The sequence below is a fragment of the Apis florea genome, unplaced genomic scaffold (genome assembly GCF_048593485.1).
Source record: "Apis florea isolate Af1SG1 unplaced genomic scaffold, ASM4859348v1 contig_3170_pilon, whole genome shotgun sequence".
Classification (NCBI taxonomy): Eukaryota; Metazoa; Arthropoda; class Insecta; order Hymenoptera; family Apidae; genus Apis; species Apis florea.
Window position 1 is genome coordinate 4,419,374 of NW_028256714.1, and position 14,368 is coordinate 4,433,741.

At 35.9% G+C, this 14,368-nt stretch overlaps 1 protein-coding gene across 28 annotated transcripts in view; it reads right to left on the reverse strand.

Annotated features, from left to right (window-relative positions):
* Positions 1 to 14,368, reverse strand: part of Glut1 (Glucose transporter 1) — a 33,821-nt gene that overhangs the window by 17,246 nt on the left and 2,207 nt on the right. For 6 of the 28 annotated variants that reach the window (XM_086909988.1, XM_086909986.1, XM_086909989.1 and 3 more), the window contains exons 2-3: positions 6,980 to 7,320; positions 4,311 to 5,103 (exon numbers count right to left, since the gene is read on the reverse strand). In XM_086909988.1, coding sequence (XP_086766114.1) covers positions 4,311 to 5,095 — 785 coding nt within the window. In that variant the 5' untranslated portion in view covers positions 5,096 to 5,103; positions 6,980 to 7,320. Of the gene's footprint in view, positions 1 to 1,449; positions 1,754 to 4,310; positions 5,224 to 6,979; positions 7,321 to 7,960; positions 8,013 to 8,354; positions 8,542 to 9,094; positions 9,285 to 14,368 lie in introns of those variants that run through there. The other 22 variants (XM_086910003.1, XM_012485441.3, XM_086909999.1 and 19 more) reach the window with 8 other exon arrangements.

A 14,368-nucleotide genomic window follows, 5' to 3' on the forward strand; every position in this document is an offset into this window, starting at 1 on the left:
TATTATCGTTATATATATACTTTTTTTTTTTTTCCATTACACGCGTGGAGACAATGTGATTCTGATTACGATTATACATAAGGGAAAAAGATATGCTACTTATACACTGGGTGTATAATCAACGTATACACCGCATGCTTTCTTCTCTCGTGCTTTAAATCTCAGCGAGCCAGCGGTAGCTCGGCAGCTAAGGAAACGTTGGGTATACGAGTAGCGTGTAAACAGAGATATACAGACACATATATATGTATTATATACATATATCATAATCTGTCTATGTATATACGAACATAGAAATATATATATAAATATATATATATTAAGTTGAAAAATAGCACAATAGTACAAACGCCACTAAAAGCACGTCTAAACTGTGTGTGGGTGAGTGTCAAGGTGAGAAAACACTACTGTGATATATATATATATATATTTAAATATATATATATTTTTTATTTTATATATATATACATATAATTGTCAGAGCTGTGCACATTAGATGGAAGTTTGTGAAAAGTGAGAGATGAAAACTGAATATTTCCCCGTATAGTAAGTAAGTAAGTAAGTAAGTAAGTAAGTAAGTTAGTGTATAAGACACGGCCTCGTGAATTTCGAATTCCCCCCTCCTCCCCCCCCGATAAAGAAAAGAAGATCATTCTTTGGTCTTCGTATTCTTTCTTTTTTCTCCTTTTTCTTTATATCGAATAAAAATCACGATCGTTTTCCCCGTAAATATGAGACAGCTTCGGCACGCGCGAAGCGTGATTCTCTACTATTGACACGATGCGGGAATGTGCAAGATGGATAGAAAATATGATTCGATGCACGATTTTAATTCGAATGTTGCATGTATACATGAATAAATAATATAACGAATAGATTATGATGAACGATTAGAAATCTCTCGATCGAAGGAGATTTAGCAAACTTATCGATCGATGTGCACAGCCAAGCAGAAAGGTGGTTTTAATCAGGAATGAAATTAAAGAAGTAGAAGGGGAAAAAGAAAGAGACAGACAGACAGACAGAGAGAGAGAGAAGAGAGAGAGAGAGAGAGAGAGAGAGAGAGAGAGAGAGAGAGAAGATAATCTGTACGTGTATGTGATCGTGTGACAGAGTGAAAAAGAGAAAGAAAATTTACGCAAGGCATGTCGAGTGACAGGTGAATAGTGAAAAATGAATGAACACATGAGCCGTAGTGGAAGGAGAGAAAGAGAGAAAGAGAATGTATGTGACCCGGATGACAAAGTGAAAACCGAAAGAAAGAAAGAGAAAGAAATATTTTTAATTCAGAGGGATCAAAAGGTATACGGAGATAATAAAAAAGAGGTTTAAAGAGGAAATAAGTAAAGAAATGAAAATATAAGTAGACAGATAGATAAAGAGAGAGAGAGAGAGAGAGAGAGAGAGAGAGAGAGAGAGAGAAAGAGCAGTGATGATGTTGCCATGTACCTGGGAGGTAGGGAGACCATGGCTGTGTTCCGAAACTACAGTAGCCTCTATGCCTCCCCACTCACTCCTCTTGATTCAGTATTTCGTCTTATTCTCACAGATCTATTTGTTCTTTGCTTTGTTCACGACATATGTACGTACGTTGGATTATCCACCAAATCCAATCAATTGACTCTGAACGATTGCACAGCTTGTTGTCAAGTGGGTCCACAACCAAAGGTGGAGGGGTAACGTGTGGCGGGGGGTTTAAAGGCCGACGACGCCCGCCCCTGCCTCTTATCTCACTCACTCTGTAAAACTTTACCTAGTTTGGAAACACAGTCGTGGTTCAGTCAAAATTATGTCATATAATGATATATTCGCTCGAATTAGCCACGTGACGTCCAATTCATCATATCGAGGACGAGGTTCGTCACGTGTGAAGACATTTCGTCTTTCTTTTTTTTTTTTTTTTTTTTGTAATTTTTATTTTCCACATTTTTTTTTTTTTTTGTTTCTAAAATTTTTTTTTTTTTCTCTCACGCATCGCCATGCGACGCGCCGCCAGCTTACTCACCCCTGCCTAGTCGCCCGCGTCCACAAGCGAGCTTGCAATTTGAATTGGGCCCATCACTTTAAATGCGAAACGATCGATCGGCAAAATAATTGACAAAAATTAGCAATGATCTCATGATAGTGATAAATAACAAGGAGGCACGCACACAAATAAGTCACAAAGATGGCACATCGAGGTAACGATATATGAGTGTATCGATTAGAACGATGCCAAGGAAATATATGATTGTATCTCTTGCCTCGTGGCTGTATATGGAAAACATATAACGTGTATTATATCTATGTTGTACACGTGATGCGACGGTTTTATTCTCTCGTCTCGATGATGATCGCGAACGAATCAATTCCAGTACGTTTTCGCGTGAATTCTATGAACACAGTGCTTCACACACAGAAGGCAAACGTGGTTTCAGACAATGATCGGTGAGAAAACGGTCGTAATACAATATTACAACATGTGCGGTGTGATTCACAAACTAAAGTAGCCGCGTTGTGCATTCGCTATCCCTATCCCTTGTTTTCCTTTGTCCCGTTTCGATATTCTCCGTTATCGTTTCGCAGTGCTGTTTGCGCACTTATTTGTGTACCTGACTTCCGAGAAAAGTGACATGACATCGAATGGAATATGAGCAATCAGTGGTAAGCCTGCGAGCGCCGCAGCCAAAAAAAAAAAGAGTTGTCATGTAAAACCGTATAACAACGTATCATCGGTGTCTCGATATTACTGTTTATGACCAAGGGTGTGTAGTATGTACAAGAATAGGACTAGAGCGAGTGTGATTTATGTATAAATGATAAATGGCACGGCACAAAGCCTTGCATTGCATTCTCTGATACATAAAGAGTCTATGTAAAATGATAAGCAGGGAAAACGTCTGTTTCTTTTACTTTTTTTTTTTCCTGTTTCGTTTCTCCTTTTTTTTTCTCTACTTTTTTTATTTATTTATTTATTTTTTTCGTTTCCTTTCTTTCTTTTCTATTTTCTACTTTCTTTTCTTTTTTTTTTTTTTTCCTCTCCGTTTAAATCGGTAACTCATAGGGTGAAACGAGGCACCGCCACTTAGGCCGGGAATTACCTGGATGCGTTTAGAGAATATCGAAAAGATTGTTGGACATTGAAAAGAACAATGTCTGTGGAAAAGGTTCGTTGGATAGTAATTCTTGTCTACGAGAGAGTTTATGATCGATAAGTAAGTGCTATCGATTCGGGTACTTCAGGGCGAATAATAGAGAGCGAGAAGTGTTCTCTTAATTGGTATGCAAGTTTTAAGAGCTTATATACGTTATTCTACTGAACTGTCGTGGCACTAAGCTAAAAATTACTTTGAAAGATTTTTTATTTTTTAAAAAAAAAAAAAAAAAAGAAAAAGAAAGAAAAGAAAAAGAAATGAGATTTGAAAAATTGTCAAAGTTCGATCAACTACGGTCGGAAAACGGCTTAGACGCAGGATTACTAAGAGTAATTGTACTACTGCTGTTTTATATATGTAATCGCTGAAGAAACAAATAGAATAGAGTAGAATTACATAATAATTCTATTGACAAGAGCCTAAAAAAAAGTTCACTACGGAATATCGATACAGGATCCTAGAAAGGCGCTAAACTAGAAAATTAGACGATAAAGATGATTTCGAGACATTCGTCGCCCGCAGGATTCGCCAAGATTCAAAAGTTCACGATCGAATTTAACGATATCGATAAACTTTCTTTCGCGAATTTTTTCGGCCGAATATCCTCCACGTTTTTTTTTTTTCAAATATGTATATTCAAGTTCGCGCATCGTTATTAAGAAACGAAGAGAAAAATATATATATATATATTTAAATATATATAAATTTATATAAATATCTGGCTCGAACAATGGACGAATTTGAAAAAAAAAAACGATCGATCTTGCCCGGTACATCCAAACAATCCAGATAATTCTCAAAGACGTCGGTGGCGACGCCCAATGTAACAACGTCCCCCTCGGCAAATTACTTGTATTATCGTGTATATCAATTACTTTTGAAAACGTAAACTTGTATCCCTTTCCGTGATAGCAGAGTGTCGCTCGAGTTCCGAATTTCTATTTCGATCGCGAATAAATTCGTACGCAACAATATTGATAATATAATATATATTAAAAAAGTTCGTGTGAACTGAGCCGCGTGTCGAACATCAATTATGTTCCAAAAAAAAAAAAAAAAAAAAAAAGACGCGTGGAGGTGTTCTTCACAGAAAAAAACGTTATATATATTTAAGAGAGAGAGAGAGATATATATATATATATATACGTTAATCGTGGGTACGTCGGGGAAACGTACCTTACAAGCAACTCCCGTAGAGTGGCTTCATCGTCCTCCTGTACCTCTTCCTGCGTCTCATTACTGAACGAGCCGCGGCTTGGGTGATGATGCTGGTGATGCCTGCCGGTCGGCCTACCGGTGCTGCCGGGCGGATACTGTCCGTGCAGCCCGTGATGATGATGGTGATAGTGACCGGTGTTCGTGGAGGCCGAGTGCAAGTAGCGGGCGACGGTGCTGGTTGCACGCCCCCTGGTCAGCTTGAGGCCGGTGACAGGAGGCGGCAGTACGGCGCCTGTACCGGGCTCCACGTAACTTCTTCGTGAGGCATACTGCTCCTCCTCCACCCTGATGATGTCCTGACGTCCGCTTGATGGCCGATCGGCCGATCTGCTGCGCGATCTCGCGCTAGTTCCAACACTTTTGCTCGCTTTACGACCGGTCGTGCCGGTATGCCCCCCGCTGGAGGCGATTCTCTCGCTCCCTTTCCCCTGCCTCCACCAGCTGCTACCGCCGACCTGTGCGCCAAAATCGAGCCTCCCCCTCCCCCTCCCCCTTCCTCCTCCTCCTCCTCCCCCGCCCCTCCTTCTCTCCCCCTCCCCCTCCCCCTCCTCTTCCTCCTCCTCCTCCTCCTCCTCCTCCTCCTCCTCCTCCCCGACGGCGGCACCAGCCGGCCCTGGTTCCGTATCCTGGGACCCCGAAAGGCCCGAGATCTCTTCGTAGAGGCACTCCGAATCCGGGTCCGTCGACACTGCCGCGCTCTGCCACAACTGGTTTATTGGCTTGAAGCCGCGTGAATCGGCCATCGTTTGAGCTACACGCCAGGACACAGACACAGAGAGAAGAATTTATACAACATCGACATCATCATCATCGTCCCCTTCAACGTCTTCCTCGGCTGTGTTGACTAAAGGCCACCACCCGATGCTGCGTTTCCGAGGAATACTAAGAGCAACGAGCGATAAAATTTCTTTTTTGTATTGTCGTTTTCTCGTTCATTGATTTCGTTATTTTTTTTTTTTTTTCGTGTGCGTCTGATATCTTATGATAATTCTAGATTGATTGGAGCAAGCTTCGTCTAGAGATTTGCACAGCAACGGTACGTGGTGCGCCTACTTTTTTTTTTTTTTTTATTCGTGAAAAATAAATATCTTTGCGATCACGTTGTATATATCACGTAACCGTTTTGCAATATGATTAGATTTTTTTTGTCTTCTTTGCCTTTTTTTTTTTTTTTTATCATTATGCGGCACGCCTCGTTACAAGCGCGTGGTTACGAGTGCGCAAATAGTAATTCAGCCACGCAGAAAGCGGGATTCAATTAAAATTATATAACGACATGAAGAAGGAAAGAAACAAAGAAAATATGTCTGACCGTGTATAGGAAAAGCAACGGTGAACGTGTATGCGTGTTGCCTCACGTTACCGCGTTCCCTGACAATTCGGTTTGACATGCAGTCAGACCGCCATAGGATAGGTATCCATAACTGGTTCATTCCAAATTAATCAGAACGATTCTCGTGTCAATTCGGCGAAAGTCTGACGTGGTAGCCAGAAGCGCGCTAATTAATTCACGCAAACTCGCCTCACGTATCATGAGCGTGCACGAAAGTCAGGGCAACTTTTCTGCTCGCTGACAGAGAACGTTGCTCGCGTATAGCCGTTCCAACGTAAATGGATAAATGTGTTGTGCGAATTCAGGAAAATTACACCGATTAACGCTGCTGTTATTTAATCGAAATGAAAATTTTGCTCGCCGGTATAGGTGTTAAACGTATTGAACGAGATAAGCGAGAAATTTCTTCGAAATTTCAATAACTTCCGACCGATAGAGCGAAACGAAGCTTATGAATTTCCATTCCACCCGATGATACACGTGAAATTGGTAACGACGTTACCAAGTTACTGCAAGATCGTGCTGCAGTAATTAAGCCGGGCCTTCTACATGCACGAGCTCGTCTCCCAACGACAATTAAAGTACCACAGTAACGAGTATTATTAATATCGTTCGTCGTCATTAAGTAAATTCGAGCATCGCGTCCGATACGAAATTTCACATCTGAAATAACATAGATTTGTCGAGCAAATGAGTTTTTCCCTTTGATTGAATAACGATCCGATGATACTTTGTGTGATAAATCACACATCGATAAGATATAAATACGATTAAATACGGGAAAATGTATTTTTCTTTTTTTTTTTTTTTTCCCCTTTAATCATATCGCATACAAAGGTTTGAATATCGAGAATCATTCTGTATAATTCGTTGTTTATAAACATGAATAAAATATTAATAGAACACAGAATCGATGATTTAACGTCGTGCACTGCACTTCGAAGCGTTTAATGATACAAAAGCGAAATAAATAATACGTAGCCGTGTATGCATAACGAGTATGCAACATCCTTATGCATAATCTAGTCTGGTGCAACGATTACGGAATGATTGAGCCTTCTCTCATCTTGATCAATTAACACCGTAATCTCGTAATCTCGAGAAATAGGAATAGGTATAGGTATATAATCCGGCAATTACAAAACAATTAGCTGCTTGTTAAATATTACTGCCGGTAAATTGGCAAGCGATTACGTGCACGAACTATGAATAATGATAAGTGTTTCGATATTTTTTTTTTTCTTTATATTATTTTTCTTTTCATTTCATTTGTTGTTCATGTTTCTCGACTCACCTTAAAGAATTCGCAAGCCATCGTGCTCGACGATGATATTATCACGCCACGACGTTTCCCGATTTTGAGCCGCGAGACCACTCGCCACTCTGGGATTCCTGCAATTTGGCGCAGAGACAATCGCTGTTTTCTCTAACAGGTTGCCTAATGTCTCGACCACGTGACCGTGAAGGTAGTGAAGGTAAAACGCGAACGACACGGACGTAAACGAAGGAATCAGTGGGATTTCCAACGCGATACGATCACTGGCGTATCACGAGTTCCGAGGAGCCACGTTCCTCCTTTCTGATCGTAAATTTTATCCGATTCACTGTGAGACGGCGATGTGACACTAGGTAAACCTGTGGAGAACAGAGAAAAAAAAATTATGCGTTAGAAAAATTATTACTGTTTAAAAAAAATCCAGATAAAAAATTTAAATTATCCATGTATTATACTCGAATAACATAAAATGTTCTTTGAACATCTTAAATTTATATTATGAATCAATACGTTTAAAGAAGAAATTATCCTTCTTTGAATTATGAATATATATTTATATATTTATTTATTTTATTTTACTAACAGAATAATTATATCACAGAAATAATTATATCAATTTCTGTTCGAATATCTTATATTTTTTTACCCATCTGATAGGAGTATTTTTTTTTCTTGAATTTAAAATTTAATATCAGAAGACAAATAAATCAAATCTAACCGAATCGTTATTATTTATCATATATTTTTTTGTTCATTGAGATAAGAATTGTGAAGCGGTTAAATTTAAAATGAATGTAAAATAAACGTCTTTGAGATGCTAAAAAATATTCATAAGGATTTATCATAAAAAAAAATTATATGATGCAATAAATTTGATTCTAACAGATTTTTCTCAAATGTATGTTACCAAGATTGATTATAACTATCTGATATGAAATAATTGACATTTAAATCCCTGATATTAAACTATCTTCCGATAAGATTGTGCAATCCATTTACCTGACCAATTTTAACGAAAGAACGAAAGAAAAATCGTCGTCATTTGTCATTTCTAAAAAAGAAAAGAAGAAAAATGAGAAAACAACAAAAGAAATGAAAAGAAGAAAGATTGAACACAAAGTAGGATCGAGAAGACGAAATGAAACAAGGGAAAGAGCAAGGAGAAGCAGCTGACGATAATTATTCTCCCTTTAATCGGCCACGGTTTTTATAACGCCTGTTTGTTGCTGGTATATACGAATGAAAAGAATGCGAGTGGTGAAATTGCCTGAATGCCAGGGAAAGGATAGCATGCTCGCTGTAGAAACCGTGAATGCGTCTCTGCACAAAGGCGGTTGTAAACACGACCGAGTAATGTATAATTACAGACTGCAAGTGTAATTTCCAATACGACCTTGCTTGGCGACTCTCTCGGGCCACCGAGTCAGAATTCTCACAGTACATCGTCCTAGAACTCGACGGTTTCCCGAATCGTTTCGTGAAATCAACTCAACGATGAAAATTCACAATTAATGCACGTGATACACGTTTCACAGCCGGTAAACGGAATACTGTTTTCTTTGGTGGCGCTGTAAACTGACAACAATATCGAACGCGTCTTTAAATTGCCTCCAAGCGATAATGAAGCAATTTTGCTAATTGCCAAAATTTTCTTTTTGGAAAGAAAAACGAAATAAGATATAATTTTTATTTGATTCACTGATTTTATATAAAAAATTATAAACCATTATAATCACACCTTAACACAGATTTAACAAGATCGATGTATTGATTTCTATAGTTAGGAATAACACGATCTACGTATATATTATAGGTCGAATTATCAAGTGATATATAAATAGCACGAGGAAAGTAAACAAACTAACGATGGTATAATTAAAAGATATAGAAGAGACATGTTCGATTTTTCACTTATTTGAGATCGATGCCTATGTACTATATATGCATATATGAGCACGTAGAAACGCAACAATAACGGATGCACGGTAAAACGAGTCTGAATGAAAGGTCACTGAAATCCTTTAACTTTCCCTTTCTGTGCTATCGTAGATAATTACTGTGTCAAAATCGATAGCCTTTCGAACGAACGGTCTCGAACATCGTACTTTCAACGTACAACTTTCATCCGCTCACCTTCTATCGAAAATCTGAACTATATCTATTTTCTCATTGAAGTTGCAATCGGTAAAGTTTATAGCATTCTTAATACACAAACTATGTATTTACGAAGAACTAGAACATGAACATTAAATATATATTGGACACCGAACAAAAAATAACGATACTATTCACTCGACGAATGTCGTGCTACTGACGCGTACTCATTCCGTATTTCTCGTTGAAGATTAAACGAAATCCAAAGACTTTCTCCCCTCCCTTCGTACTTGTTTCTCTGCTGATCGCTTTCGTTCACTGTCCTTGTTCCGTCTGTCGAGCAAATCTATCCGTCATTGTTCTCAACATGCCTGTTACATGTCTGTTCTACTGTCCAGTATTGCAACGAGTCTTATATACGAATTCTTCGTGTTATTTCTTTTCTACCTTGGCTGTCCATATCTACTGTGAAAGATTGAACACAGCGATACCGAGCGAACCTAGTGTATGGAATGCGTGAATTTTTCTTTATTCTTTTTTCTTTTTCCAATACTTTTTCTATCTCGATGTCTGCCGTAAAAGATCGATAGATGCTTGTTGATGAAGAAATACGAAGTTTGCACACTTTGTCGCATTTCCTGGTTCTTTCGAGATGGCTATTCTTCGCGTGTTTGTATATATGTACATATGCGTTATAAAAAGTTTGATGCGAAATAGAGAATGATGTTATGCAATATTTTTCATTGTCAAATAAAATATGAAATTTATTGGTAGTAAAGGTAAAATATCGCATGTTCTAGACCATACATAATAAAATTACATAAATTTATTATTTGATAACAACACGTTTTCCTTTTTTTTTTTCTTTTGTTATATATAATCATGGAAATGATATAAAAATATCTTTATATATATATATATTTCTTTATCTTTATTCGTTTTTTAAATTCAAAAGGCCATATTAAAAAATAACAATGGAATGAATCAAAGAAAAATGTAAAAAATAATGTTGTAACAAAAATGATTTAATTAATTACTCATTATTCTTTATTATCTTTATTCGATTAATGTGTGAACAGTACAACAAAGAAAAAATGAATCATACAGAAGTAAAGTATTTTTTTTTTTTATAATCGTATATTAAATTTAATTCGAAATTCTAATTTAGATGATTCTTTTTAGATAAAATATTCATCTCTTATTTATTCAATACTTACATTTTTTGTATTTTAATTTAATTTAATTTAATAATAATAATGTATTGATGTTTTATAAAATAACAACGTTTTTAAGGTAAATTATTAAAGAAATTTTCATTTTTGAGTATTTATGGAATAAAAAAAAAGAATATTCAAATAATAAATATTCAATATTATTATATTTATTAAAGAAATATGTAAATCTATAATTTTTTTAAACAAAAATAAATTCCAACGTTAAAACAAGTTATCGTATTTCTCGAGTCTAAGAAAAATCTATAACTTAAAAAACTATAAATGCGAACAAACACGTATTGAGTAAAATTGCACGTAATAATACAAAATTCTTTCGATAAATAATAACCTATAAACGTATATCATATATAGTTACGTATATATTCACATCATTTGTAATAGTTTTCAGAAAATCTCTGTCTGAACCGGTACAATAAAAATGACAAATAGTTCATCGTACAAGGCAATATTTACATTCGTGTAACTCTTCTCTGGTATCAATCTCGAGGAATAAAAAGGAAATCCACGTTCTTTTCAACGATATCGGCTCTAAAGCCGAGATCAAGTCGAGATTGTTGAAAAACTAGACCGATCCTACGAAAATATCGAATATCTAGTGATATCTAACATTCACGATGACATACATACGTCTCCGGATGCTTGTGATTTAAATGGATCAATGAGATGCACTCCCGCGAAACGCTAGAGGCCAGGCTTTTCTCATTTCTGCGCCATAAAGCGTCGGCATTGCGATGAAGACGACGACGCGAGGATACATCTAGGATTGGCATGTCGCCAACAGGTCCTTTGGGAAATATATATTATCTCATATACCTGTATGTGTATACGTACACATACACATATATATTGCTATACGTAATCGTCGTTTTCGCAATATATGTAAATCCTTTTTGCTTCGCGTTGCCAATGGCCGATCTCCTGATTGCCAAAATATATGCACCAGGTGCAACGATGTATTCACGGTATGCTATTTTACCAATCTAACAGGACAATAATAGTTTTTATTTTTTTATTATTTTTATATTAATAAAACGCGTAATATTCGCGTGAATGTTGGTGAAAAACAGTTGGAAGGAATAAAAGGTAAACCCACAGGAGCACAAGTGGAAATAATTATTGATATGTATATAATTTTTGTACAAGTTAATTAAAAATATAAAAATATTCTAGAATATTCCAGAAATAATATATTAACTTGCCAGATGTGACGATACTATAAAAAAAAGAAAAAGACAATTCTACAGAGAAAAATAAAATTCTGAATAATTTCAAGAAGTAGTATGACTATCTATTTACTATTTTTCATCATAAAAATTTGAAATAATTAAATGAATTCTATAATTTTTTATATAATTATATATACAATAATTATGACGTTAGTTTTAAAAATCTCATTCTAAAAACAAACTTATTTTACACATAAATTTTCAAGGAAAAAAATGCACACTCTTATTTTTATTTAAAAATAATCCAACCTTCAAAGAAAAATTTGCAAGCTAAAAGTTTGTTTATAATTTCCAACATTTTTAAAGTTAAGTTTTTAATTAAAAAACAATTATTATTAGAATATCAAATCTTCTAATTTGAAAAAAAAAATTTAATTCGGAACTACCAACATCTGATTCACAATAGATACCATTTGGAGGAAATAATTTTTTGCCCTTTGCACAAACTGTAATTTTGGACCTCTGAACAAAATTCAATTTCGCTTTACTAAACTGCTAAAATGTCGCACTGTGTGACCATAACGTAGAAATGCGGGTTACAATTTCGGTTGTGACGGGACAAGGATTGGTCCAAAGCTTAGAGATGGACGATCGTGGCCACGGATGCGAAAAAGTTTAGTTTCAAAAAAAAAAAAAATATATATACGTGTAATCGATGAAGTAAACGTGAAAGAGAAGTAGGTCATGAGCGTACGCTCGTCAAGCTACGCTTCTTCCGTGAATTCTAAACTTCTTAAATCTACCGACAACTTCTTAAATTTCCAGACAGCCCGTTGAAAACGAGATTTATTGTCAAACGAAACATACGATTAATGTTTGTTCAAAACATTCCAACATTCCAATATCGTAATTATATTGTTTAAATGGTAAATATTATAGTTTTCAATAATAGGAAATTTCAAAATTTTATCTCTTTCTTTATTACCTTTACGATTAAGATTTTTTTCTCAAGAATTCTCGAGAAAACACAGCAATAAAATATCGATTATTGCATTTCACGATTGATAGTTTTAATCCGCTTTCTAATCTCGCCACGATACTTTCTTCGATTCGATGCAACCAGGTACAGGATGGATCTTGAAATTTAGAACCGTTTCCTTAATAAATAATTAATTTTACGATTAAGATCTTTTCAATCTTTGAAAAACACAGCAATAAAATATTATTAACAATAAATTCTATGATTAATATCTTTTCGATTAAATTTGCAAAACACAGCAATAAAAATTATAGTGTGTATATATCGATTATAGTATTTTATATATCGTCGATTGTTTGAACATCATATTTTCCATCTTTATCGTGATTTTTTTTTTCGATGAAACCAGATATAAGATATAGATTATTCCACTCTTGAAAGATGTTACCTTAAATTAATTAGGAAAATACACACACTTTGTCATGTGTGCTCCGTGCACTTAGCGCACTGAAAGCGGTTCTTGTATATTATGTGTTCGAATATGCATATGCATATGTAAGGAACATGCACTTTACCTGTGCATGTATCATGATCGTGCACATATGCGCATGTTACGCGAGCTTTTATCGGTGAAAAAAAAAAAAAAAGCAAGAGATAGTATATATTTAATTATTCTGTCGCGAGCCTTGTAAAAATTGAAAAACACTTATCGTTGTCGCGTACTTGATTTTTCGCATTGGAATATTTAACGGAAGATTAGAATATTTATTTCTACACGAGTATAAATGTATATATTTAACATTTTGTTGGAAAAAAAGAAACACTTATATTTCAATAAAAGTTTAATTTTTAGTATCATGAATAATGATTCTTGTTTTGCGTAACCTGTTCAGAATAATTCCGATTCTATAGCGCAACTCCAAACCAATGACGCACGAATGCATTAGTTTTGTCGCAACATGACATTGTTAAAAGCAATCTCATAACGTTACGATAAGGAAAATATATTATGGCTCAAGTTAATTTTGAAAAAAAATATATTGCTTTCGGAAGATAAAATTGTTCATTCGATAAATCTTACATTTATGTCGTATATATTGAGAATTCATTGAAAAAGATACAAATTTAGTAACGAAAAACCGAGTAGTAATTTATCTCGTAATTCAAGATTTAAAATATCATTTTTGTACTTACTTTTGACTTTCAAATGCAAATATGTAGTTAACCAGACGAGATATAAAAGGAGCAGGGGAAAAAATATACGTACGCTTTTTATCAGATATGACGATTAAAAATCATTAAATCGAGAAACGGAAATTCGTGACGGCGTGTGCTCGAAAGACGAATCGATCCCACGAATTCGACGAGAGATCTGCATACATACATGAACGAACACGTAGCACGTATTCGAAAAAACCAATTCGAAACATAGGAAAGGAAGGTATGCGTCTTACGATCGTTATCTAATAATGGGAAAAAAAGTTAAAACCGGCGGAGGCGTTCCTTTTTTCACCGATTTCGTGCCACTGTGTATAAAACGCTTCCACGGAGGCCCGTGCATTTCCAAGTAGTTCCACAATTGCAAACATTGATTCGAACCAGAAACTAGATACGTATGATTATTCCTCGGGCCCGGGTGTATTATAGCTCGCGTGTAGATAACAATATGACAATAGGGCGCAGTTTACGGTCGCGGAAGGATCGGAGGAAAGTTAGTGGCTTAGTAAGTTACCAAGTAGTCCCAAGCGGGCGAGCCTTCGATTCCAGCCTTACGAGTTCGATTTAACAATCCGAGCCAGACACCAGAATTTCGTCTTCCCGGAGGAGAAGAGCACGGATCCGCTTCTCGAATTCCGGCGGCCGTGCTCTTCTACGTGGGACGATTTGAAAAGAACGATTCGACGAGAAAAGAGAGGCGGAAGTATCGTGGGCG